The following is a 27,918-nucleotide window of genomic DNA, read 5'->3' as shown; positions in this document are numbered from 1 at the left end:
CACACAATAAGATCAGATCTCTTCTGCATATGAATTTCTTAAACGAAAGTTTGGTTCAAATCAAATTAATTTAAAGGTTAAATATTTCTGCAAACAGAAAGAGAAATAACAGAAAAATAAGGAGTCAGTTTGGCTTTTTATTATCCTCCTATAATCCTCTAATATTCTGACCAGCACTGTAAACGTGTAGCAAAACCACACATATATCCAACAGCTGTAAAAAATGTTATCACTTAGCCAGTTTTGCACCACAGCGGAACTCTTTGATTGTGTTTCCTGCAGATACAGTTATGATGTAGTCAAGGAGAATCTCACTCATGACACTTACAACTATGATATTTGAGCAGAAGCTTCAGAAGCTTCAGCATGAAAATTACAGAAGTGAGCTCTGCATGCTGCAGTTTTTCTGTTCCAAATATCTCAGAGTAAAAGTACATTGTTTCACAATTTAAACTTCATGTGCAATTTGTAATAATTTCTTCACTCAGCTGTTTGCTGGTTCTTGCTCTATACTCACTGCTGTTATTTGTATTTACTAATTCAGCTAAGACATACAATTTAAATGAAAATGGGGACAAATTTATTTGAATCTTGACTGATTTCTTCACTGTTTTTATGTATGGTGTGAACATCTTTGTTTCAATTTTACAACCTGGTTCAAATTATTATCATGAATTATCATTATTCTGATATTGGAGCAGACAGAATAGACTTTAAGACCTAAATTTGATTAGTCTCAGAAGATTAGGACGGTATGTGTTTTGTAATCAGCACTGTCGCCTCCAGCTATGGCTCTGTGAGGCTATGCTCTGGATCCTGTAATTTCCAAAAATGCAGTGATGGGCACAATGAAATACAAACGAACCAATCAGCTGGGTATAAAAACAGCACATTCGCTTTCATTTGAACTCATCTCATGATTAGAGATCATATTTTTCATCCTAAAGAAGGACCTTGTTCCTCTTCTGTTGACACAGCTTCTGTTAAGTTAACATTAAACCATTACAAAACGCTTGAAACTACATGAGACTTAAATATGAAATAAAACCATCTTAGACTAGCACCACGCTATTGTAGAAGCCAGCATATGCCACTGCATTAACACAACACAACTCAAACTCTGTTGCTACTGACAACTCACTCATTTGTCAGAAACCATCTATAACTATGCACATGCCAAAACCCCACAAACATGAAGTGAATGAGTGAGTGGGTGATCCATTCATATTTGTAGTGAAGCTTTGAGGGGAATTCCTTCCCAACAGCAGCTGATTGTGGACGAACCTGCTCGGGAATTTGGAGCTTTATTCTGAAACTAGCAGCCGGAAGTAGGACTTTTTGGAACTCTCGGTCTGTGGAGCGGCAGAGCCCAGTGTTCAGCTGCAGCGGCTCAGTGCGTCGAGCAGAGATGGAGGGAGAGCTGAGCGGCCGTGGGCTCCTATAAACCGGGCAGATCAGCACCAGATGAAGCCGGAGGGAGTAATTCACCATGATTGATGCTGAAAAGTGAGCACCCTTACGACAGAACCGGAATCCTCTCAGAGACATCATGAAAGCAGTTCTGTGTTGAGGTGAGTGCTGCCCGTCTGCACAGCCGCTGCTGCGTTTTCTTTTTCTTATTTAGCGCGTCTGGACCATCCTCAGCCTTTTCTTGTGCCAATACTGCGGGGAGAAAGGCACCAGCCTAATGATTTGTTGAGGACAACAATAACAAGCCATCAGTGGGTTGATGAGGCGAATGGGATGCTGATGTGTTCTGGTGTTAAAGCCGTTTCATCCCCACGGCCATCCTCTGCTTGTGATGGTAGAGAGCAAGTGCAGCGGTCTGATCATTGCATTTGGTGTTAAAAACGAGTCCATTGAGGCTTTCCAGGCTTGAGAGGTGGGGGTCGCCATGTAAAACGGGGCTTCTCCGATAATCCATTTAATAGACTTGTGGGAGCAAAGTGTGGTCAGTCACAGGACGGCTCGGGGGTCTGATGGGATCGGATGTGATATAAAGGCCCGCTGAGATGATCCAAAATCAGTGTGCCGACTAGTGAATCCACACACGCACGCACACACGCAGGCTCCCATTCATCGCCTGCTTTCTGGACCCGGATCTGTCAGCCATTCAGCAGGAGGCTGCTGCAGAATCCCATTCATAAGTCCAGTGCGCAGCCTGCACAGTGATCCACTGTTGGCTTTAAATAGGCTCCATGGGCCCGCAGTAGGCCGGTTAAAGGCCTGCTATTGACTTTTTCTCATATGTCTTTTTATGGGCTACCTGAGACAGTTAATATGAACCCTAATAAGTCTGATTTCACAAAATTCCTGCCTGGCCACATGGTGAAGTACTCTGATATCCTCTGATATCCATGCCTCTCTGACTCCATGGCTGTAACTTTAGTGACCTTATCAAAGGAAAAAGCTTAATACCTTCCTTAAACGTCAACTCATTTCTGTTATATTGCATTATGGATGTTGTTTTATTGTCAAATTTAAACTAATGTCAAATTTTACAAAGTTAAAACAATATCCTCATTAAAAGTTAGGCCTCTTAGACCTCAGCTGAGCTTTTGTGTCAGGTTAATACACTAACATTTACAGTATGATGGACATAGTATCAAAACAACCATGCCTTTAAATCATTGTAATTAGTCTTGATTGTATTTTGGACCTAATGTTTTGGTTTTGTTGTAAATTTAGGTGCTCAATGTGCGGCACTTTTAAGGCTGCCCTATTCCGAACCCAAACCAAGTAATTAATATTATTATCAAGGTATTATTTAGTAGTAATATTAAAGGCAAAGTGATGCATACCTCTTATAATATAATCCAACACAAAATAATAATGCCAAAATGTGTTTCATAGGTAACTGTAGTGTTCTGATAAAACCCAGTGACCCTTTTGTCCTTTAGCCATGGCGAGCAGCATTCCTCTAAACACGCAGTTAATCACTCAGTTTGACTTCACATCCTGCAGGGCATGAACAAAAGCTCCGTGTGATATGTGATATATACATTTTAAATGACATGAAATGGATTGGCTTATCTCAAAGAACTCTTGCATCATTATCATCCCCTGCTTAGAACACAGAGGTCGACCAACCAGAGGCTCTAATATGTCCTCATATCTGGGATCAAAAATAAAGATGACCAAGCCCTTGTATCACCACCCGTTAACTTTTAAGATGCTCCTTTATTTGAACACGTTTTAATTATTAATGTTCTTGAAGACTTTTTAAAACATTTCTTTTGTTTATGTTTTCCTTAGTTTGCTCAACATTTTTTTTAAATTGCCCAGTCTGCTGTGAGCTGTATGAGCTGTATGAGGAGTGTGAGACGGCTGTTTATTCTTAGTTTGAGCTAAATCTAGCCTCTAGGTTGGCTTCATTTAAACATATTTTATAGAAGTGCAGACAAGACAGTTAAAGGAAGGCTACAAAATAGGGTTTTTCAGTCAGTTCAGTCATGGTTTCTTCCATGGGACTTTTTCTAGACTTTGTTTCTCTGCATTGCCAACAAGGCTAAATATGCTTAAGAAAATGGAAATCCCCCAAATTTATAAGTAAATATGCTATGTAGAATTTCACTTTGATTTGATTAAACACTACAACAGAAACATTTCTTACACAGCCAAATCAACATCTGTCAGGCATCATCTGAGAGATGTGAGCTGCATAATATCACTAAGTCTCTGTAATGGTTTATTTTAGGAATTATGCTGAAATAGAGAGTTGATTTCCTATCAATAGAAAATGATTTGGTGAAATCTATGCTCTTAGATGTGACGATTTGCTGCTTTTCTCCGCTCATTAATCATCTGTAAATCCCATTTGTTTCAAGGTTTTGAGTTGCAGGCATTACCTGATAGGCATCTTTAGCTATTATTTAATAGGTATTAGATCACTGATAAGTGCATGATCATGGGAATCATAAGAATCATTTATATAATTGAATTTGATATAAAATATCCATTTTTTAACACAAACATCACATATGATAACCTGATATTTTAGATACTCACAGTAATTGAACAGCGCTGGCTGCTAAAAAACATAATAAAAGGAGTCATGGTTCAAAAATATGTGTGTATATTGTTACACAGAGCCATTCAAGCATCCCTGCTGGCCTCCTGTTGCTACAATCAGCAGGCTGTTTTTTACATCAGCCAAATTAAAAACCCATCTATTCCAGTAACTGACAAACATGATACCCGGAGAGGTTTTACAGTATTTTGCAGTCTGTGTTCGTCTCTGTGAGAGGCCCGTGGTCATCTGTGGAATTAGTTAGACCTGGTGGGTGAGAGACAGGAAATGGAAGTCAGTGGCGCAATGTGCATCTCCCACACACTCCATCCTTTATCGCTGGCTGCCATATGGGTGACTGAGCTCACTCAACATTTACATTGTCAACACTTGCCAGAGGAAGCACCACAGAAGGAGAAAGAGGACAGCCCTGCCTGTAGAGGACACACTAATGAATGTGTTTAATGTCTCTGTGACGAAGCCCTGCCACCTACCCTATTAGAAGTGATCTGGTGAGCACTTTGGTGATCTGGTGCACAGGAATTCTCCACGTTCTCATTATGTCTGGACTCTTATCGTAGGTTGAATCTGTCTGCCTCCACATATTCTGTACAAGCACACACACACACACATACAGTAGCTGTTTGCAGCTGAGTGGATCAGTGTCTGGATCAAGACTAGATAGCTTTCATAATGTCTGTCTTTGTGCCATCATCCATTCAGTCTCAAAGCAGATGCAGACAGTCTCCTTTTTGGTGGTCCTGTGTCATGTTGGGACTGAGAGACAAACTCTCCCAGACAACATTCAGGCTCATTAAGGAGAGACTAGGTTATCAGGGCTCAGGTTAAAGGTTACTGGCTGGCTGCTCTGAAGTCAGGAGATCTAAAAGTAGTATGACCCTCATTTCTGCTCTTTCTCCTGCTACCACCTCTGATCCGCCACCCTCATCATACGTCTCTATCTCCATTCTTTCCTCACATTTTTTATCTTGTTATCTCATGTCTACATCTTCTTCGTTTTTTTTCCTCCCTGTCCATTTTCATGGTACATATCTTTTTTCTCACAAACGCACACCGACACATACGTACATACGTGAACCTCCTGTCTACATTTGTGTTGCTAAGTCAGTGTTTAACTTTTAGTTTTTTTGTTGTTTGTTTAAAGCAAAAGTGCACAACAGCACTGATATATACACTTAAAACTGGCAAGCCAAACTGTGTAATTCAACTTAGGTCCATTTAGTTTTTCTTGACACAGTGTAAGTTATTTCTGAATGAACCAGAGTTAGCTACTGCTAGCCAGCTGCAACTGCGTGAGATGCATCGTAGTCCCTGGACAGGTCACCAGTCCATCACAGGGCTGTGTCCATACTGAATAAAGTATTTTTTATTTTATTCTATTCTGCTCTATTCTATTCTACTATTATAGATAAAATAACAAATAGTGGCATAGGTTTTAAAGGAGCAAGATATAGCTGTTCACAGCATACTTGTATTTTGTTTTGTGTAATAAATAGTCATCATGTAGATGGGTAACTTAGACTATAGATTAGTTGTCATCATTTTGTGTTGCTTTTCAAGTCATAAAAACACACTTCCAAAGACTTTCTGTAATAAGTCTAAATACAGTCTGGATGTGCCGAAAAGTTTAGTCCTCCTCCTCCGGAAAAATGACCCCATGAGTCGTTTGTCCATGCAGGCAGAAATGACCTAAAATGCCATTCAAATAATTTGAGCTTATAGTGGTCATAAGAGCAACTGCATGTGAAGTGTGAAAATGTCATTCATTAAGAAGATGGTGGAATAAAAAAATATTTATTGTGTCCCAACCAGCACGGTTTTAAGCCTGACCACAAAGCTTTGATTTCTAACCCTAACCAAGTGACATTATTGCCTAAACCCAATCAGACAAAGGTTTGTTTTAACGTGTTGTTGTGTTTACATGTAATCAAGGAAACCAGTGAAATTACATCCATGAAGTTATATTGTATAAAGAATGTATTTCAGCTCTAACCATTATCATTTTCTTTATTGCTTAAACCCAACACGTTTATATAAATGTTTTCCTGTTAGGCAATTGAGGTGAAAAACTGTTGACATATGTTAGTTTCAATCGAATTTCCCACAGTTTAGGGCGCATGTTTGACACAACTGCATAACTGCATGATCCATCCCCCTCCTTCCTCCTGATGGGAGGTTGTTAAAGGAAACACTGCTCTAATGTGGAAATAGTCATGAGTCATATTTCCATCCTGGTACTAGAAGAAGCCATTATAATATTTAATAGCGCGTATGAGCAAACAATCCATTTGGTCAAATCGATTGGAGGACTTGGTAATTAATTCTCCCCTAACAGTGCGTTTTAAACTCCAAACCACAATCACTTGCAAGTGAGAGTCAAGGAGAAATGGCAAAGGACAGCTGGAAACATCTCAGATTGGTCTTCATCTCACATGCACTACCTCTCTTCCTCTTAGTGAACAACCAAATCAACAGAGTGAAACTTGTGTACGTTGTCCTGTAGCAGCAGGTGAATGAAGTCATCATGCAGGGACATGAATGTGGTTGGATTTTGAATCTATACCTCTTTGTATAAGCTGCATCTCTGTAAAGACTAAGGTACATGAGAGTGAGAGGCATGGCCATGATGCTATTTTTAAGCCTTTATTGTGATAGTTAGTTTAAAGTTTGCACTGTGGAACACACTTTCTGCAATGAGATCAGGTTGAAAAATCACCAAATATCTATAAACTTACAGTAAACAGTGTTGATCTCTATCTGGAGCCCTTAAATGTCCTCAGTCCACATCTCTGTTGCACTATTTTCATCTTGTAGAAGAACACATAATTACTAGCTTCACATAGGCGTAAAGGTGTTGTGCATGTACATTGCTGTACTGTACGGAGTGTGCTTTTAGCTGTGTGCTGTGCTGGGGAGCAGGCTAATCTTAGAAAACATGGCTCGGCCCAAACTCCCTGGGGTGGGAGCGCAACATCACCAATCATCTTCATCAGCCAATCACGGGGGGTGGGCTGTCGGCACGAGGCACAATTTACACAGTTTGTCTCCGAAAGCGCACAGAACTTTAAAAAACAAATCCATGAGCATCCATTATGCCTGGCAACAGAATCAGCTCCTCAGTAGATCTACATTACTACCCTCAACGCTTCAGTATTCATGATGCATATGTTATTGCTTTCTCAGTCCTGTGAGGGCTCTGCAAGGTACATGAAGTGAAAGGATCTTGTACAATGTCTTTTGCAGGCTGTAGCTGATCGCTTCTCCCTGCACAGTAATGTCTCTTTCCTTTCCTCCGCAGTCAATTTACTGTTAGAGACAGAACTCCCAACCATCTGACAGAGATATCTGCCTGCTCCCCCGGGTGAAAAACCAGCAGGAGGAGGAGGGGGCACGGTAATGGCAGATTTGTATAACCGATAGGAAAGAGAGACAGGAAGTTCAGAGTTTCTGAGGCCTGAAGGATGGGGGTGAACACTTTGAGATTCTCCATGACTCTCCTTCATCTTTTTTTCCCTGTTTTTGCTTTTGGTTTCTAGTCCGTCGGAGCTGAAAAGAAGTCTGAGGGGAGTCGTGACGGTGTAAGAATCTGCATGGTGCCTCTGCTCCCCCTTGTCCCTCAGTATGTCTCCTTTTCTTTATGCTCCCCTTGTCTCCTCCACCTCCACACACTGATTGTTTTAGCAGCTGGCCTGTGGAGCAAAAACATGCCCTTCTCCACTGATGGTAAAAAAACTCAAGGTCCTTAACTAAGAATAGCAATACAACAAAGTACACCGACAACATTTTGAGTAAAGGTCTTCAAGCAAAACACTTTTTTTGCTCCCCTACCCGAACCAGGGTTTGAATCCCAGTCCTACTTTTCTTACCTCTTTTATTTCTTCCCCTACCCGAACCAGGGTTTGCATCCCCACCCCGCTGTGACTGGTGTGCAGTTGGTGAGAGGCTGGTTGGTTATCGCACTTACTCTAGCACTAGTTTTGCTCTTAGCTGTTTGGTATTAGAAGGAAATGCACTTATGATTTCTTGTGACCTGAAGTTCTTTTGCCTACCGATGTTGAACGCACTTATTGTAAGTCGCTTTGGTTAAAAGCGTCTGCAAAATGACCTTAATGTAATGTAATGTAAGTAAAAGTGCAAAAATATTGAGAGAAGAATAAAAGTGAGATCAGAATGTGTCAGTGTGAAAATGTAGCTTTTGATGAACCAACAGAGAATTATACTCTGAATATGTTTTACAGCATCTTGGTTATAGAGACCTTAATTTTCTCATTGTGTTGCAGAGCTGCCGAACACTGAGTTGCAGGGAAAGTTAGGAACTCACAGGTTAAAATGTTGGCGCTTTGACAACAAAAGAGTCTGATCTTACCCCTCAGAGATGTTGTTTTTTAGTTCTTGTGAGGTACATCGAACACAGTCCCATTAAAAATAGCTGTGTGATGGGGTTATTCATGATGATTTCCCAACTGACCTGTTGATATTAAAAAAAAAAAATCATTAAAAAGGTTAAATGTCTCACTTGTGTCGCTTGCTGAAGTTTCTTTTTATAGGGTAATTAGATGGGCTCAATGATGTCCTATGTGGCTGTTATTAGAACTAATTTGCATTCAAGTCTTGGAAGTAGACACCATTTTTGAGTGCAGTTTCCATTTCTCTTTATAGGTTATTCTCACCAATGATCAGTTCTAGTGGCTGTTTTTGGTCTCAAAGTCTCTAGACAGAGCAATGAACCCATTTCAACTTCTCACACCACATGGATCTTTTTCATTTGAATACGTTATCACAGAAAATGCACGTGTGTATTAATGATGACAGCATTCCATTTGGTGGAACGTCCTGTTGTTTGCATGCACTGTCAAGGTTTACTGTGGCTTTAAAATTAACTTAGCCATCAATTCATGACACTATTGGGGACCAATAGAAATTATAAACAGATCTAAAAGAAGATGAACATGACAAGCTGGAAATATCCACCATGACATTACCTAATGGTGAAGCTGACTGAACCGAGGACACTGATAGAAAGCGTCTTGCGCTCTGACAGTCATGATAATGTCAAAAGAAAACAAAAATGGGACAACTTTATGCTTTCTTTAAAAGGAAAATTCTGTGGCAGAATATTTCTATATAAATCGTTCTCTTAAATACACGGGAAAGGATAAAGTGCCTGAACCAACTACTGTTTTACTAAAAAAAGATGATGTAAGCTACTGGTTTAATCTTTCCCAGTGTATTATCTCTATAAGCCTGTTGTTTTTGTTCTGTAAAACCAGTAAACTAACTGCTATCATAAAAAGTTACATAAAACAGTTCTCATGTCCCTTAAAATGGCACTTCTGCATGGAACTTGAGTAAATCTATATATACTTTCCACAACTGTACAGCAATCCTCCTTCCTCTTTTTTTCTCCTCCAACACTTGTTTTTCCTATTTCTGCATTCTCTGTCATCATTTTATCTTTACATCCCTGTGTGCCTTTTCAGTGGTCTGCTGAGCCTCAGAAAACCATAATGCTGTCCACTTCCTTCAGCGCCCAGCGGCTTGAGTTTCATGCTGACTCAAAGACTGAATGTGTATGTGTGTGTGTGTGAGTTTATGTGTGGGGTTGGGTAGGTGCAGCGTACAGTTCAATATCCTTGAGCGAGGCACATCCTCATATTTGCGGAAGAGCAGGAGTTTTAGAAATGCACCTCATTGTGTGTTGTTGTTCTTCTGCTGAATGGGTGGAAAGTTGGCCGAGTGCTTGTTTTTAAATAGCTGAATGTGTATTGACTTCCTTGCCAGCAACAGCAGCAGCAGCACAGACAGACAAGCACATTCATTCACAAGTGATGGGGGGTAATTATTACAACAACACGTAGTGATTAGCAGTTTACCTTACAAAGCTTGTGTGCCTTTAAAGTAATGAATGCATGGATGTTTTTATGAATGAAGTGTTCTTGAATGAGCAGTGAATAACACTGAACAACTCAGTGCCACTAAAAGACCCTCTGTTACCTCCCTGCGTGAGTGATACCTGATAGGGTGAGATTATGTCAAATGATGACTGGTTATAAGAACGCTCCCACTTATGGACCTTCGGTTGCCATTTAGCCACAAAATGTTCATCATGGAAGAAAGCAGCACATTTATAACTTTTTAGTCATCAAGAAATTAAATCAAAACAAATTGTTTTGTGACCCAGTGACCAATTAGTTACAGCCCAGTCTGAAAGTTTGTGAACCCCAGGGTCAGACTGGGAACAAAAGTCAGCCCGGCTAATTTAATCTGGACCAGACGGTTTTTAACCCCAACTTGTGTGTCTATTTATAAAGCAATTCAAAGCATATGAGCGTGATATTAATTTAGCACATTTGTTTTTATTATTGTGAGAGTAGATGCACTGCAGAGGTTCACCTCTTTCAAGTGGTTTTCAATTTTGCTACAACTCAGGCATAATCCAAACCCGGCTGCTGGGCTAAACCATGACCGTTTCCCACAGCAGATGGGACAGAGTTGCAAAGAACTGAGGGGATAATTACTCTGTATAATGTGATCTAAAACCACCATTACTTGTTGGATTTTCAAATGTGCTCTTAATTTACATAAAGAGAACCTATTAAAGAAAGTTTAAGTTTTATCTTAATGTTGGCACACTATCCTCCCCAATGCTACCACCACTATGATTCACAAAGGAGTGAAGTTTTTTTTGTTGTTGCTCAGCGTTCATTGTTGTTAGTTGTTTGGTGATCTTCTGATGGTGGACTGATCAAAATTAACATCAGCCAACATTGGTTTGCCCAGAAGTCACCCTGATAGTCCTTTGTGAACAGACTATTAATCATCTTGCAATCGGAGTGATCCTTGTTGGTCATCCGTTCCTGGGAGGGTAACAATGCACTTAATCCAATTTAAACACAATCTGTCTGTTTGAGGATTAGAAAACCCCAAACTCTTTGGAAATGCTTTTCTAATCTTTTCCAGCCTAATTCAAACAAACAGCTCTTTTCTGAGGAGCTCAGAAATGTTTCTTTCTCTAATATGCACAAAAATGCGTGCAAAAGATCCGACTTTGATAATTGTAGATACGTCTTCTTTAAATAAAACCTGAGGCTCACTCGGACCTAATTGTCATTCCACTGAACCCCCGACTCTAATTTCACCTTCCAATTAACTGTGATTCATCAAAGAATGACGGCAGATGAAAGTTTTTCCTGTCATTTCTTTGCTTCATCTAATCTTTTATCATCTACTTAAAGAACATTTGTCAACAAACAAAACACATGATGTTGTAGGTGTTCTGCGTTTATTCAGAATTTTTTTTTAAATTTATTTTAAAACGTTCACAAACCTTCAGGCACCACTGAGGTGAACAAAGGAAGTAAAATAAAGAGGAATTTCCACATTGTAGGAACTTTGGATTCCCTGGGTATATTCATGCAGATAAAAAAAAAACATTGTTCTTTCATTATTATTCTTTAATTCCACCCCTTCCTTTACTTTGCAGAGTCTCCAAACATCACAATATCCCTCTGAAATTTTGACACCGGGTCTCTATGATGTGCTAAGCAGTGTTTTTTGAGGAGCTGGCAGCACGCCGGCATACTTTACCTTATCATGTTCTTTCTCTGATCTGGATTATTGTTTGTTTTAGGTGAAGGAGGGGAAAAAATCACGAGCTTGTGGTTGAACATTTGTGTCAGACCTCATTCCAGTGGAGCCTAATCCCTTCTCAACAGACAACCCACACTGACACTCTTGAAAGCCTTAATAACACTGCTCAAAAGGGAAATCTCAGGGAAGTTTGCAGTGCGAATGTTTGAGAAATTTGGTTAAAGAGCGCAATTTTAGTTTGAATTAGTTTTGTTGATGGAGGGCAAGAAGCTCTGAGAACACGCTCTCACGGCTCAGTGAGTGTCGGCTGTCCCAGTGCATGTGTTGTGCAGCTTGCCCACTCACACAACATCTTCTTATCTGCATGAGTTACAGCAGTAATCAAACCAACATGCGCCTGATTGTTTGGCACTGTTCACTGATGCTGCATTAGTCACGATGTGCAGAGGCAGGGAGAGAGGGGAGAGGGGGAACACCGTCTTTGGATGTTGCCACTGACACAGTGTCATTATGACTCTGTGTTAGATCCCCACTGTAGCAAAGGTTTTAGCAGTGATGTGATGCAGTTTGGCAGAGATGAAGGAAGCTGAATCATACAAAACACACACATACTGAGGAGCAGGGGAAGTATAAATGTATGGCAGCAACTGTTGCCTTAAAACAGTGGGAAATGCATACAGAGGTGGAACCATATGGTTATTTTGACCTGCTGTGAATGAACATGCTTGCTGATAATAAAGATAGTCTGAGTGCATGTCAGAACTCATTAAACGATGGAGACTTTCTGGATCATTTCCTTTGATCTGTTGTCACAATGAATCTATTCATGAACGGATTTCAATCCTTTCTGGCATGCTGCTCACAATCTTGGGATGTCACAGATTTTTAATTTATTAACATTAACAAATTCTGAGTGAAAAGAGTGAAAAAGCATGTTGTTCATCTCAGATCTAAGAACTAAGATTCCTTCCTCTTGGCTTTTTGAATTTTTATATTCTAATGATTATGACTGATTAAAACTATTGCATTCAAGAACATATATATATATATATATATAGCCACAAAACTGAAAACAACCCTGTTTTTATTTAACTTCTGACCATTATGTTGGGAAAAATACCTTAATAAGTCTAAAATAGAATTGAACTGATCCAATTAGACAATGATCAGACTATTTTGTGTGTAATGTCATATTTTTCTTGAAGTGGGGGGACTTGGATTCACAGCTTTCTTCTTTTTTGTCCTGTTTTGATGTTTAGTTGCACATTTTATAGGATGCATAAAGGAAAAAACAATGGTTGGAGGGTTTTTAAAAAAAATATATTTTATTGATAAACATGGCACTGAAAAACAAGCAAACAAGGACTTTGATTTTCATGTCAAGATATGAATATCATTGTGACACACATGGTTCACAGTCTGCTTCATTCACATGTCTTTCATTCTTTACACCAACACACATGCAGGCTGTTCTATGTGTGATCCAAAGCAATGATGATCACAAATACATGCTGCTGCAGATTATTTGGAGCATCTGTACTAACACTCTGCTCCTGTTCCTCCTCCTCAGCCTCTCCTCGGTGGGTTGGCATGGCCCAGTGATGAACGGAGCAGTGGTGCCCGGTAGCCCGGAGCTCTCTTCCTCGTGCCCACTGCCAGACTGGCGAGAGTTCTGTGAGCTCCACGCTCGAGCCTCTGCTGCAGACTTTGCTGACAAGTTCCAGCGCTTTCTGTCAGAGAACCCATGTTATGACTCACCGGGTGCTGATGCCAGTTTCTCACAGCACTTTGCCCACCACTTCCTGGAGTGCTTCTCCGCAGCGCTGACCCAGGCAAGGGAGAGTCAAGCATCCTCACCGGGGGAGGACGGCTCCAACTCAGCACCCAAGTACAGCATTGTTCCTTTCCTTGGAATCCAGGGTTGCCCACTGTCCTACAGTCACGATCTCTACCAGAGGCGCAAGGACACTGGGGCTTCAAGTGAATCCCTGGACAGCATGGACAGTGGTGGGGGAGGGATAGATGGGGGAGGCAGTGGCACCACCGGCTCCCGAGGCCCCAAAACAACCCACAAGGTGTCTGCTCTTGGACAGTCCCGCAGTTCAGAAGACGTGTCAGTCAGTCACCCAAAGGCTCGCTTCAAGAAAGGCTTCTCCCTGAGGAACATGAGCCTGTGTGTGGTGGACGGGGTGAAAGAGATGTGGCATAGGCGGGCCTCCCCTGAGCCTGATGCCCCCTCTGGGACCAGAAAAGCAAACGGTGGAGGAGGAGGGGAGGCAGCAGGGGGAGAGAGGTGGTCCCAAAAACTGCGACTTCCCAGGGGTTCGCAGGGCCACAAGGCAGAGCTACTGGAAATCCAGAGGGAGGGAGCACTGAGGTACATGGTGGCCGATGACACAAACTGTATGGGTGCTGCACAGTGGCAGAAGTGCCGCCTGCTTCTGAGAAAGACTAAGAGGGAGGAAGGAGGAGAAAAGTTCCTGCTGGAGTTCTACGTACCACCCAAGGTGAATAAACACATAACAAGACATGACAGTTTGACAAAAGAAAAATAATCTGATTAGGATGAACCATCGACTGTCGGTTACTTTTTCATGAATTAGTTCAAAGACATAGTAGAAGTCAAAATGAAAAATCTGTTTCACGACAAAGTAAAGTTCCCACTTCCTCAGATTTTAGCAGCTGCAACCAGTTTATGTTACCAGTCAACTATTGTTAGATGTTGCATTATTGGTCAGTGAGAACAATCACTTTGTATACCTCCTATAAAAGCAGTTTCAGTTGAAAGTAGTTTGTAACCCTGATATAATAATATAATAATAATAATTATTATTCTTATCATTATTATTGTATGCTGTCATGTAAGGCATCAGGCTATCAGTAAATGCTTTAGATTGCAATGTGGGGCCTCGATGGATCAGACTTGTTTATCCAGCACATCCCACAGATGCTTTGTTGAGGCAGGACATTACCCTGCTCAAAGAGGCCACTGCCATCAGGGAATACAATTTACATGAAGGGCTGTACTTAGTCTGAAACAGTTGTTAGGTCGGTGGTAAATGTTAAAGTAACATCCACATGAATGACAGGAGCTGGGGTCTCCCATAGTGTCATGTCTTCTGGTAAGCAAAGCACATGAACCTGACCATCCACATGATGTAATGATGTAAGAAAGTGTGCTTTGTTAGACCAGAACAGATTCTTCCATTGCTCTGTGGCCCAGTTCTGATGCTCAGATGCCCATTGCAGGTACCCTGACCAGTCTAAAGCTACACATCTCGATATGCCCGGTGTGTTCTGACGCTCTTTTGCCAGAGCCAGCATAAAAGTAATTTGAGCAAGGCTAGCTCTTCTATTGGATACACTTCTTTTATTAGTGACGCTTGGCTGACCTACCTGATGTGGGGTAGGTGTAGGTCCTGAACACTGCACACTGGGAATATCCCAGAAGAGCTGCACTTATGGAAAGGCTATAGTTCAGCCATTTATCCATTGCAATTCGGTCCTTGTCAAATTTGATCAAAACCTTACATCTGCCCATTTTTTTCTGCTGCCAATACATCAAATTTAAGGACACAATGTTCACCTGTTGTTTAAAGAATGCAGCGTTCTGCTGATCAGCATGTTGCTCCATGCTACGCTCCTGCTGGTTGATTAGGGCAGGGGTCCCCAACCGCGCCGCGAGACATTCCAAACCGGGCCGTGAGATTGGGGGAAAAAAAAAATAATTTTTTATATATATACTGTATATATATATATATATATATATTTTTTTTTAATTTAAAAAAAAGACATGGAAATCGGGAATTCTTTCATTTCACTCGCTAGATTCTATACTTGGAAACTGCATAGATTGCATTATAGGAGGCCGATTGTGCACGTTTATTTTTTTCAATGATGACTGTCTGTCATCATATCCTAATTATCATAATTTGTAAAAGCGTCTGCTAAATGTAATGTCTGTTGAACGTACCACCCCCCCCTCCCCTTCGACCGGGCCGCAGGAACAAATTGCAGAACCAAACCGGTCCTTGGTGCTGAAAAGGTTGGGGACCCCTGGATTAGGGGATGTAGGGCGTAGCAGCAGACATACTGCAAGGTGATCTTGATAATTTCTGATTGTCTTTTATTATCTTTGGCTGTAAGTCCATGGTAATGGTGGCCATTGAGACTCTACCACTGTCCGATGTGAGATGTTTTTAGCTACGAACAAAGATTTCCCAATTTTTTTTTTCATCTTTGTCTAGGACTGAATTGCATTGTACACCAGGCTTCAGCCCTGCTCACACTGCCGGGCGCCTTGGTAACGACATGTATTTCACTTTGTTGTCACACTGTTATGTCTGACTGGTGTATACTGTACTTACCCATACATACATCGTTTTTTGAGTTTGGGGTTCTTGTCTGTGTCTGGACCACATAAATTGGTCCCAAAACTTTTCACTTGAGCCTTATCATAGCGTATGTTTTTTTAAAGCAATTTCAAATCACCTACTTTAACAGGAGGAGAAAAAATATAATGAAATAAACAATAGCTGCAGGCCTATCTGAATCCAGGATTAGAATTGATCCCCTGTGATGCTGAGTAACACAGGTCAAATCATGCACTCTTATGCATGCATGCACCTTTCACATTTGTCTATATGGGATTTCCAGATTGTTGCCTCTGACCTTAAGAAGGCCATGAGGCGCTGTGCAGCTGAGTGTGTGTAAATCTGCCACTGTCCTTTGATCGTGGCTGGTGGGAATGCAGATAAGGCTACGAAGAGGGGGAGAGGGAGTGGGGTGAGGACAGGTGGGAGGCAGGCGTAAGAAGGGGTGGGGGGTGGCGGGTGGCTGGCAAAGAAAACCAGAGACTGTGAAAAAGGAGAGGAAGCTGTTTCATTGATTTCTATAAAGCAAGAGGATCTCAAAGTTTCTCTTTCGTGTATATATTGATTGCTTCCCCATCTCTGGCAAAGAGGCTGATGTGACAAACTGAAAATGGGAACAAATATAGTTTTGAGTCATTCAAACTCTGCTAAGTCAGTAGGAACAATAAGAGGAACAAATGAAACTCAATAATTGTGCTTCAGCATTTTCATTTCTTATGTTCTATTAACATCAACACAAGGGAAAATTATTGTCAGCCATGGATGAGACTGAGATTAGGAGAGACTTCAGGGAGGCGATTACAGCCTTGATGACAGGTTAATTAAACGCACACTTCTCAACAGGGCCGCTCTGCAGACTGTGCTACTTTATCATCACCATCCCATTCACATCTTACAAATCATCACAGTGCGTGGTCAATAGTGTTGGAGAGATGACTCATAAAATCTCACTTCTGCCTGCTCCTGGCTCTGGCTCTGTCCCTGTCAGGGTCATCAATCTGCCAGCAAACACAGCACACTGCAGCACGCTAACTGCCTGCATTATGACACGGCAGCAGGCCCTGAGATGACCCACTCTGCAGCTCACAGCACCTAGAGTCACATGAAGTAACACATCAGAAGCTGAGTTTCTAACCTGAAGTGGCACCGGAGAAAAAAAGAGATTGAGATAAAATGTTATATCGAAATATGAAAATTTTCACACTCCAGCATGTTTTTAATGTGAAAGCAAGATTCTTGTGACATGAGTCAGCAGGCTAATGCTTATCGACTGAGTCTGCATTTTCTCTGCAAATATATCTAAAATTATAAGGTGCATTTTCCACCGCCCTGGATATGATGAGCACGCTCCAGCTTATACCAACATACCTGTCAGCAGTGTTCAGTAAGAAAGATAAGCCAGATGAGCCCAGCAACTATCTGGTTAACACTAGGCAGCTATATAACTACTTTTTGTCTCTCAGGACCAGAGAAAAGAGTGAATATTTGATTTGCATTCATTTGTTGACCTGGAACATGACTTCAAATTTATGCTGCTACATAGCTGCCCTGTGTGTAAACACTTTAGGGAACAGTTTGCTTACACGTTCTCCATAACAACATTCCAAATAAACTTAAACATGGACAGATTAAATCTTCTAGGAGGGAATGATTAATCACCATGTAGTAAACTACAGACTCCCGATAGAAAAAAAATCACTTTGTGTTTTTTGCTCACAGTTCACGCTTTCTACAAGCACCAAGTGCAGTTTTCAACTTCCCAGTGAGATTGGACTCACAGTAGAGAGGTGCAGGAAGTGGTCCAATGGTGTTATACAGGAAGTGGTTTTTGACATCTGATCCACAGACAGGAATTGTGGGCGTGGATGGCAGCCAGCCGCGCAGGCGGATCAAGATGAGGACAGTGTTACTCCAGACAGATCAGCTGATAAGCCTCTGCCAGACTATCAGTCAGACTCCTTCGTTCTCTGCCTCTCCTTACATGCACAGAAACAAATGAGCACACACACACACACTCACACAAACACACACAGCTCGATGCCTCAAACACACTCATTGAATCTGTTAAGATTATCGTCTGGATCCAACTCTGCAGAGGGCCTATTGGGGCCAGCCTGTTCTATGTGTTCACCCTCTTGTAAACTCTTCCTGTTTTTTGTTTGTTTGTCAGTCAGCAGGAATAATGTGAGATGCAGTGAGAAATAAGAGATCGTGCAAAACCTGAGCTGTGGGGTTATTTTTGGGGATCCTGCAGTCTTTCTTTAACTCTTCCCTACTCTTAATGCTTGTCCAGGGTGAATGCTGCCTTGGTCTTACCAGTAATTTGGACTCCACATTTGCCTCTAATTATCATGTGTGAAGGAGAAACTTGAGGGCTTGGAAAAGTTGGGTACATTTCAGTATTTGAACCTTTACCACTAATTTAAAGCCCCTCATAGGTCTTTTTGGCTCAAAAACATAGGCTTTCTACTTGGGTAATATTGCAGTTGCCTTCTACAGGATGTATGCAGGATGTAATTTAACTGTGGACCATTTATAATTGCTTATTCTGATTTTGGTGATTGTAGATTGGAATGAAATTATACTGCCAAAGAAAGTTAAAAACAAAAAACAACAATATTAAATTTAATGTGTTTCTCAATCCAAACACCAGGTGACACAGTGATGTTTGGTGTCATCTAGTACAGGTTTCCCAAACATTTCCATAATTGTTAAGAATACTGGAGGGAATTTTACTTGTCTATTACAGTATATGATGTAATATTAGATCAAACTGTGGTTGAACCTTTGCAAGATTTCAAACCTCATTAACCTCATTTCAACCCTATTTCAAACAAAATCTTTCATTATTTTACAAGAAAAAAATTAATTCAATTAAAGAAAATCATCATCAAGTAAAATTGTTTGTTTAAACACAAAGGCCTAATAAATAAATCTCTCAATACTGATCCTTTCCTTTGGGATAAAACATCAGTACTGCATTTCTGGCTGTTCATCACCAAAACATGGATCAGTAATGATATTAAGATAGAATAGATTTGGAGCTTTATTCAAATGCAGCTGAAAATAGGTGTGTCTTCAACCTGGACTTAGATACACTGAGTGTTTCAGCTGATCTGAGGCTTTCTGGGAGTTTGTTCCAGACATGTGGAGCATAGAAGCTGAATGCACACATATTCTGTCCTCCGGGACTTTCCGATGCTCACTAAAGCCCAGATTCTTTTAAAAAACAAGTTCTACCTTTCGAGCACAGTTGGATGTGCTGAAGTTTGTCATTTCAGTCACATCTGCAGACTGATCAGTTGATTCCCGCCTGTTGAAACGCTGCAGACTGACCCTCTGCAGTTCAGTGTCTGTTTCTGCAAACTGCACCAAGTCTGTGGTCGAGCCAGCAAACTACAGTCGATGTAGTTATCTCCGTAAATATTGGTCCACGTACACAACTTTTTTTTTCCCTTTTTGCAGTATGTTTACCTTATGAACTGTTTCATGACAGAAAAAGGACAGATTTTCCTGGTAATTCCACTTATTTTCTTCATTAATTCTGGACTTTTGTGTCACAGATCTGGATGCTTGAAATATATAGTGGCCCAAAATAAAAAAAAAACATAAACTTGCGTATCTTTTTAATTTGCGTTGGTGTGCTTCATAATCACGTCGTCTCCAGTAGTGGTAGCAGAATGTGACTTAGTGGTGCTCGCCGTCTGGACGTCTTACGCCAATATGAACAATGTAACGTTAGCTGTATGCTGGCAGCTCATCTCAGAGCTGTGAACTCATCGCTGTTCAGGTGTGTGTCTGTCTGTCTGCAGTGAGACTGCATGAAGTTGCTGTTGACTTCGTCTGTCAACTGCAGGAGATGAAGACTGCACTTTTAGCATCGATAATGCTGCAAACGAGTACCTAATTAGACACGCATTTTCAGTACTGATTAGTATTTGAGTCTAGATTTATTTGATAATCCTACCTCAAACCAATATTTTAATTTTTCTTATCAGTTTTCAGAGGCCTTATGATGCAAAACATTCTGTGGTACTACCATTTCCTCTCTTATAACACAAAAAGAAAAAGCTTATTTTAGAGAAAAATGAAAAATAAACAAGCTGTGTACTGTCAGAATTGGTTTATTTTATGTTTATCTACTGACTGACTTGTTGGGAACCACTACAAAAATTTGTTTTCCCGGCCATTCAAAGTCAGTTCAACCAAGGGTTCCATCCACAATGTTTTTAATTTTGTTGTTTTATTCCATGGGAAGATGAGTTCGAACTGATATAGAAATAACACTGTTTGGTTTTTAGTAAAATGTTGTAAATGCAGTGTATTTGCGTGTTGGTTCTAGTCCTCAAAGCCCAAAGTGAGCATTCCTCTGTCTGCCATCGTGGAGGTGAGGACCACCATGCCGCTGGAGATGCCTGACAAGGACAACACCTTTGTTCTAAAGGTATGATGTGAACAAATACTTTCACACCACTGCACCTGAATCAGCTGAAATGTTTAAAAGGAACAACACAAACATTTTCCAGAGCTTAAAAAAAATGTCTTTGCTGAGTTCACGTTGGATTTTTCCCTCACAGATGTGATCCTCTGAACAGAGCTCAGTGTGTGACTAGTGTTTGGCTGTTCCACAGGTGGAAAACGGTGGAGAATACATCCTGGAAACCATCGACTCGCTGCAGAAAAACTCATGGGTTGCTGACATCCAGGACTGCATAGACCCTGGGTAAACCGCCAGATAAATATTTGCTGTTGACTGCAGAAGGGGAGAGGGGAGGTACAGACGGATGGAGACCTGGGGACAGAGTGAATAGGAAGGGGAAAGGAGTGGAAATACACATAGTCATTAATCATTCAATTAGTGGGGTTTTTGACAGGCTGCTTGAGCACAAACAGGGACAAATCTTACACAACTCCAAGTCCTGCTCGGTTTCTTGGATTAGAAGACGTTTGTCAGCTCAGGACACAAACAGAAAGATTATTTGTGTCCATGATTGTGGATGTGTAGACATGTGTGTTAGGATACTGTGATTTGTTTTCACATGTGTATACGTGCTTGCGGTTATCCTGACCTGCCTGCTTGTGTATAGTGACAGCGGTGATGACATTGAGTTGGCGTCATGTCCTCATGGTCAGGCCTCCAAAGATTGCTCCATGGTGGCCTCTTGCAGCTGTGAGCTGCTGTCTGAGGGTGAGCGAAGACTCTACTCATGTTACATAATGTTTATACGCTTTGATTCTTACAAATGGGTTGATATATGAAAACATGTTTAGGTGTGTATCGTGCTCCAGAGAGGTCGTGTTCTACAGCAGCAGAGCATTACAGCACCCCCTCAGTCCGCTGCAGGGAACCTCCTTTCACCCAGCACCCATCCCACATGCCTTTAGAGCGCTTCCTTCAGTCCCCAGAGGCCCAGAGCTCCAACTCTTCTGCAGGTAACAACTCGTGCATTTATTTTTCCTGAAGACCAATAATTGTGAAAATAAACAATGGACAATTGCAGACAGATAAAAACAAAACAGGGATTCATGTGTGACCCTGCTCAGGTGGTGGCGAAGTAGCCAAAGACTCAGACGGTGACGCCAGCTTGGTGGGGTACCCATGGTTCCATGGTACGCTGTCTCGTGTGCGAGCAGCTCAACTGGTGCTTGCAGGCGGAGCCAGGAGCCATGGGCTCTTTGTGATTCGTCAGAGTGAGACGCGGCCAGGCGAGTACGTTCTCACCTTCAACTTCCAGGGCAAAGCCAAGGTGAGATGATAAGAGGGGAGAAAAACATGATTTTATGTTTTGTTTTTTCCACTTTCTTATTTCTCTTTTCAGTTTGCTTCAAACTTAGATAAAACTAACAAATCTTTTTTTTTTATTTACATGATAATATTTGAGTCATTGACTGATTTTAAATAATGAATTAGATAAGAAAAATGTATTCAGTCTAGTTCTTTTTAAACTCGGAGCAGCAGCCACTGCTGCTCACAGCTATCCAGGCTGTTCAGCTCCTGGAAAAGCTGCAGTAATGTCAACGCTCTATGGTGTCTTATGTAACACGATCCCTGCACATCACATCCTGCCAGCCGGCAGTGTTGAGGAAGTGTCATCTGCCACCTCTTCCTCTGGTGTCAGCCTTGGCGTTCTGTCACTGTGCTCCCACAGCAAGACGCCTCTCAGATAATGTCCTGACCTCTGTCTTGGTTAGTGGGTTTCAGATGGTCACTGTGTCTAATTGTGTTTTCTTTCCCCCCCTCCACACACACATTCTGTCTTACTTTCCTCCATTTAATTGATTTAAAACAATTGCTGTACATTGTTAATGCCTTGCCTCCTCTTCCTCCCTCCAGCATTTGCGTTTGTCAGTTAATGAGAACGGGCAGTGCCACGTCCACCACTTGTGGTTCCACACAGTATCGGATATGTTGAGACACTTCCACGCCCACCCAATTCCTCTTGAGTCAGGGGGCTCAGCTGACATCACATTACGCGCCTATGTGCAGGTGCAGCGAAGCTCTACTACAGGTACTCAACACATCAACTAAAAACAGCTCTCATGTGGTGTATAATTGTGAATTTAACTCCTTGTTGATCTTTATAAGACACTCATGTACACCTGGAACAAACCACCTGTTATATAAACCCTGATGTAGCAGTTGTTAGCTATTTAGTTGTTATTTAGCTATTTAGCTTTGTGTGTGTTCTCACCACCATATGTTAAACTGGTGTTGAATGTGAACAATAATAGATTCAAAACACTCACAATTTGTCTTTTATGAAGAAAAGGCTGAACCCAAAGGTTGCCTTCAATGTGTTTAGGTGAATAGGAAAATGTAAACATAACTATTGCTAGTTTACAGGGAAACTGCATCCTGCACATTTACGTGAAATAAAGTGTTTTCAGACATTTTGGATTGTTAGAAATCCGTTCAGGTTGAACAGTGAAACTACACAGGAAATTACCTGAGTCACAACATTCAGCGTAACCAGGATGGTATGTTCAAGAGATTTAGGATTTAGGATGCAGCTCTGCTGCAGGGATTTAAGGAGGAGGCTGAGGGTCTGTGAAATCTGTGAATGGGTGGCATTTGTCTCAGCAGCAAAAACATAGGTGCAGATAGAAACGTTTGTCACAGTTGGGTTTAATTTCATTTAGCCGCTTCAGTTTGAGAGTCTTGGTAGAAACTTTTTTCACATCAGACTATTTTCCCCGATGAAGAGGCAAAGACACACGTAAACTTTCTGTTACATTTCTGTTCTAGTAAGACAAACCAGGGAGAGAGTCTGGACATGCAAAACCTGCTATCTTTGATATCATGATCTTAAAATGCCATGTGTGATAGAGGTTTTATGAGGATACTTGAATAGAACAGAGTCACAGATGAAAATACTGACTTTGTGAAATTCAAAATACAAATGAAAAGCACTATTTCTCCAACATAATACAAAACCTTTACTCATTTAGCAAAAACTGAAGTGGTTTGATCCACAGCTCTTCGAGTCCATCTCTAAAGTGTCCTTTGAAAAGATACTGAATGCCACATCACCTCTGTATGTACGATAGAGAACTGCACTCGTTTTATAGCGTTAGAAGCAGTGTATGAAGGTGTGTGAATGGATTTTTTTTAATGGGCAGAACCAGAAAAGTGTTACCGAAAAGCAGTTCATTTACAGCAGTTTTAGCACAATGTGTAATTGCTTGAATGGTCCCCATTCAGCAGCTGATTTAAAACCCAAAAAGGTTTAAGAAATATAAGTGGTTTCAAAGAAAAAAGTGCACCAGTTACTTCTTAAGTAAAAACTACAAGAAGGTTTATGTTGTTGGCTTGATAAACAGAGCAAGCAGAGCTAAAACTCACTGACCTCCCTCTGTCCTCCATACTAGCACAGCTCCTGCCCTCCAGTCTCCTGGCATGAGATAAATGCCCTCCTGTGCAGGAGAGTGAGGGAGTGATTATACTGCTGGAGTTTTGCATGCAGGCCGAGACTCTAACTCCAACTCACCCTGCTGGTCACAAAGAGGGCTTCTGTTTTCCTGAATGCTGGACCTACACCCACTTATGCACTCACTCACATGCACATAAAGTGAGTGTTTGATTCTGGGTGTAAAAGGCTTTATTGATACATTGGTCAGGCATGTCTTTGGCCCCAGTGTTGTTGGTGTTATTGCCCACCAAGAGAAAGGATAATAAAGGAGGCCCCACTGCCTGTGTTTACATGCTGCCTCATGACGGAGACTTTTACTTCTCCTGTGGAGGCCAACAACAATTATCAGTGGCACAGATCAGTCCATCTTATTAATGTATCCTCTATTTAAAGGATTTTTGTCTTCTTCCCACATATTGCAACAGATGTGACCGTGCCTCCAGTCCTCACCCCTCCCAGGGAAGCAGCCTGCAGGACAGATTCAACACCGCCAGCTCTTCACCCACCTGGAATCACAGCGCCTGCAGGGCCTCCTTCTGATGCCCCGCTTGTCTCAAGCACCTCTTCCTCACCCATCACCCTTCCTTCCCTCTCCAGAAGCGATCCAGGTACTGGAGGAGGGTTACAGAGCCGAAGCAACAGTTCTGAACGCCTGCTGGAGGCCTCTAGTGGTGCATCTGAGGACTACCATGATGCCGATGGGACTCGCAGGGCCCGAGCGGTGGAGAACCAGTACTCTTTCTACTAAACAAACCAGAGCAGGGTTGAGTCAGAAGTTTTCTGACTAAAGGTGATGCAAAAAATTGTGACACGAGACAAATGGTCCAAATCACTGGATCGCCCATCATTTTATCTGTTTGTTCTTGTTTCTTGGATGTGATAACCTAGGGAGGATGATGCCAAGCAGAGTATCCATGCTGAAAAATTTCCATAACTTCTGTGTTTAAACTCAGATGTCAAGGATGTGAGCAACAGAAATACAGACAGCTGTAGGTGTAAATCAAGTTGTGATGTTCAAAAATTCAATCGTGAACACAACTGTAGGCAGAGAAGGCAAGAGGACGTCACCCAGTGGAGTCATATGGCTTTAATTCACCTCTACTGACCATTTCCTGTTCAACTTCACCCACAGTTCCTCAGAGTCATAACTCTGCTGTAGGACTGAGAGTTTGAAATGTTGAAATGACCCCGAAGAAACAGTCCCTTCCTTCTGAGCTCCTCTGGGCTCTTGAGAGCATCCAATAAATGTTTGCAAAGCTGCTTTGACTCTGTCCCGGATATCCTCACTGTCCCTGTGGGTTTTCCCTATGAAGTCCTGCTCTGGGTCTTTTCTTTACACTAACATCAGTACAGCAATCACATGTGTTAGTGTTAGCTTGGAGATGTTTTTCTTAAACATGTACAGCCTAAAGGGTCTTAGTGCCTGACAGTTACTTTGGACTCAAGCGGCCTGGTGTCTATAGCAACGAGGATGATGACGCTGACGTCTTACAGTTTAAAAATGAAATGCAGGTGATTGATATACTGTCAGCTTCTAATTAAAACACTCTGAACATGCATATCACCACATAATAAAAATGGTTCTGACATTCTTATTAAATGGCACCACATACACACACGAGGTTCTGTGTTACAAACATGTTTAAAACAGTTTCTGTGGACAGGACAGAGTGGCTCCCATGTTGTTGTCCTACTGGGTTATAACTATGAATGTGTGGTTGTGTATTAGAGTCCAAATATTTTTCAGTGATGTGCGTGCTACAGTAGCGTTTTTAAAACATGGTTTTCTGGGTCCCTCCATCTGGGGATGGTTCTGTATTCACACACATCATATTGATAACCAGTAGATTAGATACACTGTTAATAGAGATTACTTTGAGGTAATGCCTTGAAGATAGTATTATACCAAAATCCAGCATTTATCAGAGGGATGTGGGACATGTTTTTGAATTGTGGCAGTATTGTGTACTGTTTTATGTGGCCTGCAGGAGAACTTGTGAGTATGAACTGGAACAGTACAGTTAAAAAAACGTAGGGTGCTAGGTGGCCATGCTTGAATAAAAAGATGTGATATTACTGCTTTATTTTAGGCTGACTCCGTATTGAGCGTTTTAGGTTAATTGATTAAAAGAAAACCTGCTTTTATCACCAAAACTAAAAAAAAAAGTAGGATATTTAATTAAACTGATTAGTTTCCTGGTTAAGAGTTGGCTGTTTCTCCACTCTCATGTCTGCGGCTTGTGAAGCTACGCTGCCCGCAGGCAGCTAACCTTGCTCAGTACAAAGACTGATTACTGAGGGAACTAGCTTTCCTGGCCCCGTCCAAAGAGAGTAAAAGTATATTTTCTCATGTACTGTTAGGAACTTTGAACATTTACATTTCATACAGTTTTGTGCTTCCTCTTCATTAAGTTTCAGAAGGAAACATGTGGTGTATACACAAGCTTTTGAAATACAATCCACTGTTATTGATCAAACCTGTTTTTTAAACCTTGGCATTTTACAAAATGTTGTGCGTAGTTTAAGTCACATTTCAGAGGCTGAGAACAGTAATATTGTAAAAAACAATACATTTTACCAAGGATTCAATGCCTGATAACTTCAACCAGTAAACCCTACATTCTGGACCTTTAAACAAAGGACATCAGCTCAATGTGAAGGGAACCCGCAGCAGTCATTGTTGTTCGACAGCAGTAGAAGACAAAAAAAGTTACTGTTCTGTAGCAAATTCTGTTTTACAGCATGTTAAACACAGCTGAAAACATAATGACAGACACATTTCAAACCGCTGCAGACAAAAAAGCAAGCGCCTGACACATATGCAACACTTTAACTCAGTAGGAATAAACATATCAAGTCTGTCTTTTCAAGCATGGCCACTCAGCATCAAGAGTGATTTCAGAAGCGGAGTGATTGAATCAATTCATGTGCCAATTTGAATCCTATTTTTAAAACATATTATTCCTCAGCTGCTGTAAAGTACTTTTTGTTTTCCTATTGAGTCATATTTATGTACAACTAATTCTTCTTGATGAAATATCCACGGTGGAAATCGTCTGTGCAAAAGAAACCCATCCCACATATCACAGATTGCTCATGTCTCCCTTTTATTTTCTTTACTCTCTAACAACTGAACTTTCTGTTGTCTGACTGAGTTTTGAAGAGTCTGTGCAATTTTGTACAAAGTGATGTACTTGACATACTACTTTATATTTCTGTGAATAAAATGTGAACAAGCGCGTGCATGTTTTTGTGCAGTTATTCACACTTAAATATCACAACGAAGGGGTCCAGCTTGAAATGCTTGTGATAAAAGGCAAAGAAAAGTCAAGACACTGCCAGCAGGGTTACTTACACTCTATTTAAGGTAATGTGGGTATTGTTTTGCAGACTAAAAAAGGTCTGACTTGCATTTCTATTAACAGAAACCTGATGTGTAATTGTTTAGTTTCAGTTTATATTAAACACCTTGGCTTCCTATAATAATCCCCTGAAAACATACTGATGTGTTACGCAGGTCGTCAAACCACATAGAGTCATTTGGCAGGACATGATATAAATTGAAAGAGCATTGTTTGAAATAATTGTGGCATGTATTAACCAATTAATTCGGTTTAAAGACTAATATTTGATCCATCGCATTTTGCTCATTTGTGACTCTTAACATGTGATGTTTCTATTACATAAAATTCAGAAATACAGTGAATGAGAGCAGCAGCCCCATGCAAGCAGAGGCCCCGTGTATATATATCCTCTCAGACAGACTTTAAACTCACTGAACCCTTCGAGCCTTCATAAGTAACCCAGAGATCATTTTTGTGTATTCAGATGCCACCTGGAGGTTAGATCTCATGACTCTAAGGGTTTAAAATGAACCCAGAGCAAAAAAATATAGGAAAACTTCAACTACAATCAAGGTAAAAGTAGCCATGCTATTTTCATTTATCTATGATGAGTCTTTTCTTGATCAATAGTTTTCTTTAGCTTGAAACTGAATCACGAGGTGACAAATATT

The 27,918-nt window shown here is 41.1% G+C and overlaps 1 protein-coding gene across 4 annotated transcripts; it reads left to right on the top strand.

Annotated features, from left to right (window-relative positions):
• The first annotated feature begins 1,365 nt into the window (after nt 1-1,365).
• On the top strand, nt 1,366-27,142 carry sh2b2 (SH2B adaptor protein 2). Of its 4 annotated transcripts, none has more exons than XM_075473349.1 (10): nt 1,366-1,571; nt 7,567-7,649; nt 13,191-14,127; nt 20,336-20,437; nt 20,625-20,716; nt 21,081-21,181; nt 21,265-21,426; nt 21,538-21,740; nt 22,328-22,502; nt 24,319-24,539. In XM_075473349.1, the coding sequence occupies exons 2-10, from the start codon at nt 7,621-7,623 to the stop codon at nt 24,441-24,443; spliced, it is 1,926 nt and encodes a 641-aa protein (XP_075329464.1). In that variant the 5' UTR covers nt 1,366-1,571; nt 7,567-7,620; the 3' UTR covers nt 24,444-24,539. The 4 variants fall into 4 exon arrangements, with proteins under 4 accessions (XP_075329464.1, XP_075329461.1, XP_075329463.1 ...); XM_075473346.1 differs by having other exon boundaries at nt 1,367-1,571; nt 24,329-27,142; XM_075473347.1 differs by lacking the exon at nt 1,366-1,571 and adding an exon at nt 7,406-7,423 and having other exon boundaries at nt 24,329-27,142.
• The last annotated feature ends 776 nt before the right edge of the window (nt 27,143-27,918 follow it).

The sequence above is a fragment of the Odontesthes bonariensis genome, chromosome 9 (genome assembly GCF_027942865.1).
Source record: "Odontesthes bonariensis isolate fOdoBon6 chromosome 9, fOdoBon6.hap1, whole genome shotgun sequence".
In the NCBI taxonomy this organism is placed as follows: domain Eukaryota; kingdom Metazoa; phylum Chordata; class Actinopteri; order Atheriniformes; family Atherinopsidae; genus Odontesthes; species Odontesthes bonariensis.
Note: the sequence above shows the minus strand (reverse complement) of the source record. Positions and strands in the feature narration are given on the sequence as shown.